This window comes from Fragaria vesca, linkage group LG2 (assembly GCF_000184155.1).
Source record: "Fragaria vesca subsp. vesca linkage group LG2, FraVesHawaii_1.0, whole genome shotgun sequence".
NCBI classification, from domain to species: Eukaryota; Viridiplantae; Streptophyta; class Magnoliopsida; order Rosales; family Rosaceae; genus Fragaria; species Fragaria vesca.
This window is the reverse complement of record NC_020492.1, coordinates 30,344,036-30,345,787: the sequence shown is the minus strand read 5'-3', so window position 1 is coordinate 30,345,787 and position 1,752 is coordinate 30,344,036. Positions and strand designations below refer to the sequence as shown.

The following is a 1,752-nucleotide window of genomic DNA, read 5'->3' as shown; positions in this document are numbered from 1 at the left end:
AGTTGTACTATCTCTTTTGCAAACTCATCTAAAAAAATAATAATGACAATGATATTTAAACGAAGAGAGAGTTAATGTTAGAGGCCAATCAACATCAAGTGTTTTAATATTTTGTTTAACTAAGGAACAAGACTATAAAATACATTCAGGAGAATACAATAAAATTGACATATTCGGAACAACAACATGACCAACAAAAAATACAAACAAGATGCTACTGTATCCTTTCTGAGTAAATTTTCCAGCCAAATAGTTGAATGCTTAATTTGGTTTCCCATTAACACTTAAGAGAACGCATTGATACGTTGATTGAAGTTACTAAGAGAAATTCTGAAATGAAGCAAGATATACAACTAACCATTGAAATAGCTTCCTCCACATCATCCTTGTTTCTGCCCGCCACGCGTCCTTTTAATGATTCAAGAGCATCTCTAAGCTTCTTCAAAAGAACATGCTTTTCCAAAGAAGCTGCCTCTCTAAGTCTAGCCTTTACACATCAATAAAATAATTTAGAATTTGCAAACATACTTTATTTAGTTGTTGATGTTCAAATCTTCCCAGCGTGGGGAGGGGGTTGTATAGGCTATATATATATATATACCCCTACAGTGAAATAAATATATTAGTCATTTCACAACATAGTGTTCGCCTATTAGTGCACGTAGCATAAAGCTTTCTTTTAGTCCCGAAGCAAGCACACATAAATCAAAATAACAATTTCAAGACTCAAGACTTCCCTCGGTTCAGCATTCAAAATGTCAAAACAGATACCAAAGAAGCTGCACAATTTATTGTCAGAAAACAGGTTGACTAAAAACAGAAATGAGCTTAACCTCTTCAGACAACTTAGCAGTGGCAGCCAACCCCTTCTCGAATTTACTGGCAAGGTCCCGAACTGAAAGACGTTTCTGCTGTTCCAGTAATTGTGCTGTCTCGCGTGCAACAACTTCCTTCATTGAAAGTACCTTTTGGTCTAGCTTTCCCTCCACAATTTGATTGTTAGGTCCAATTTTGTAATCAGGAAATTGACTCGATGCAAAGGTTACATCAGCTGAAACTGGAGGAAAGGCATCCTTATGCATTGTGTCCCCAAAATCTCGGCCTACCCTCGTCATTTCTCCTTCCAACTTACAGTAACAACCACCAGAAGAAGCTAACATTAACAATGCAAAATAAAACAAATAAAGAAATATACAGTTGTGAACAGATGGGGGTCAAAAGGCCCAAATCAAACAAGTCCTAAGTCTACAAGCTTCGGACAAGTCATCTAACGTCTTGTTTCAGAATTGTTTCAGAATTGTCTCTGAAGAGGCTGACAATAGTCGATGGCCTGGACTTTCAACCATCTTTCAAACATTTGAAAGAGTAATAGTTTTCAACATTTGCATTGTCACAAGTAGAATTCTCAAAATTCTCCAGACTAGTCCAACTAATATTAACACCAAGTAGAGCAGAATCTAATATGTAAATACTTAACAAAGCAAAATAGTAGTTACCGATGCAGCAGTGAGCTGGAAGAGAGCGTCAGAACACCAGAAGTGGAACCCTAGCCTTCGTAGAATGCGTCTTGGCCAACTGTTCACAAAGACTTAACTGTACGGAACAATGACAAAGGTGTGCGATTCTCGGATCAGACCAAACTGCTTTGATCATCCAAAACCTACAGAAATCTACAGAGAGAGAGAGAGAGCGCAGCGCAGGCTGGGCCTCGGTTTGGTTGGTTTGGTTGCTTTTCAAAAGCAGACAGAACAT

The 1,752-nt window shown here is 38.0% G+C and overlaps 1 protein-coding gene across 1 annotated transcript in view; it reads right to left on the bottom strand.

Moving 5' to 3' along the window:
• The window catches only part of LOC101300025, an 8,746-nt gene extending 7,227 nt beyond the window's left edge, over positions 1–1,519 (bottom strand). The window contains exons 1-3 of the mRNA XM_004291672.1: positions 1,497–1,519; positions 834–1,120; positions 359–487 (exon numbers count right to left, since the gene is read on the bottom strand). Of these exons, the coding sequence (XP_004291720.1) occupies positions 359–487; positions 834–1,115 (411 nt within the window). The 5' untranslated portion in view covers positions 1,116–1,120; positions 1,497–1,519. The remainder of the gene's footprint in view (positions 1–358; positions 488–833; positions 1,121–1,496) is intronic.
• Positions 1,520–1,752: the final 233 nt, after the last annotated feature.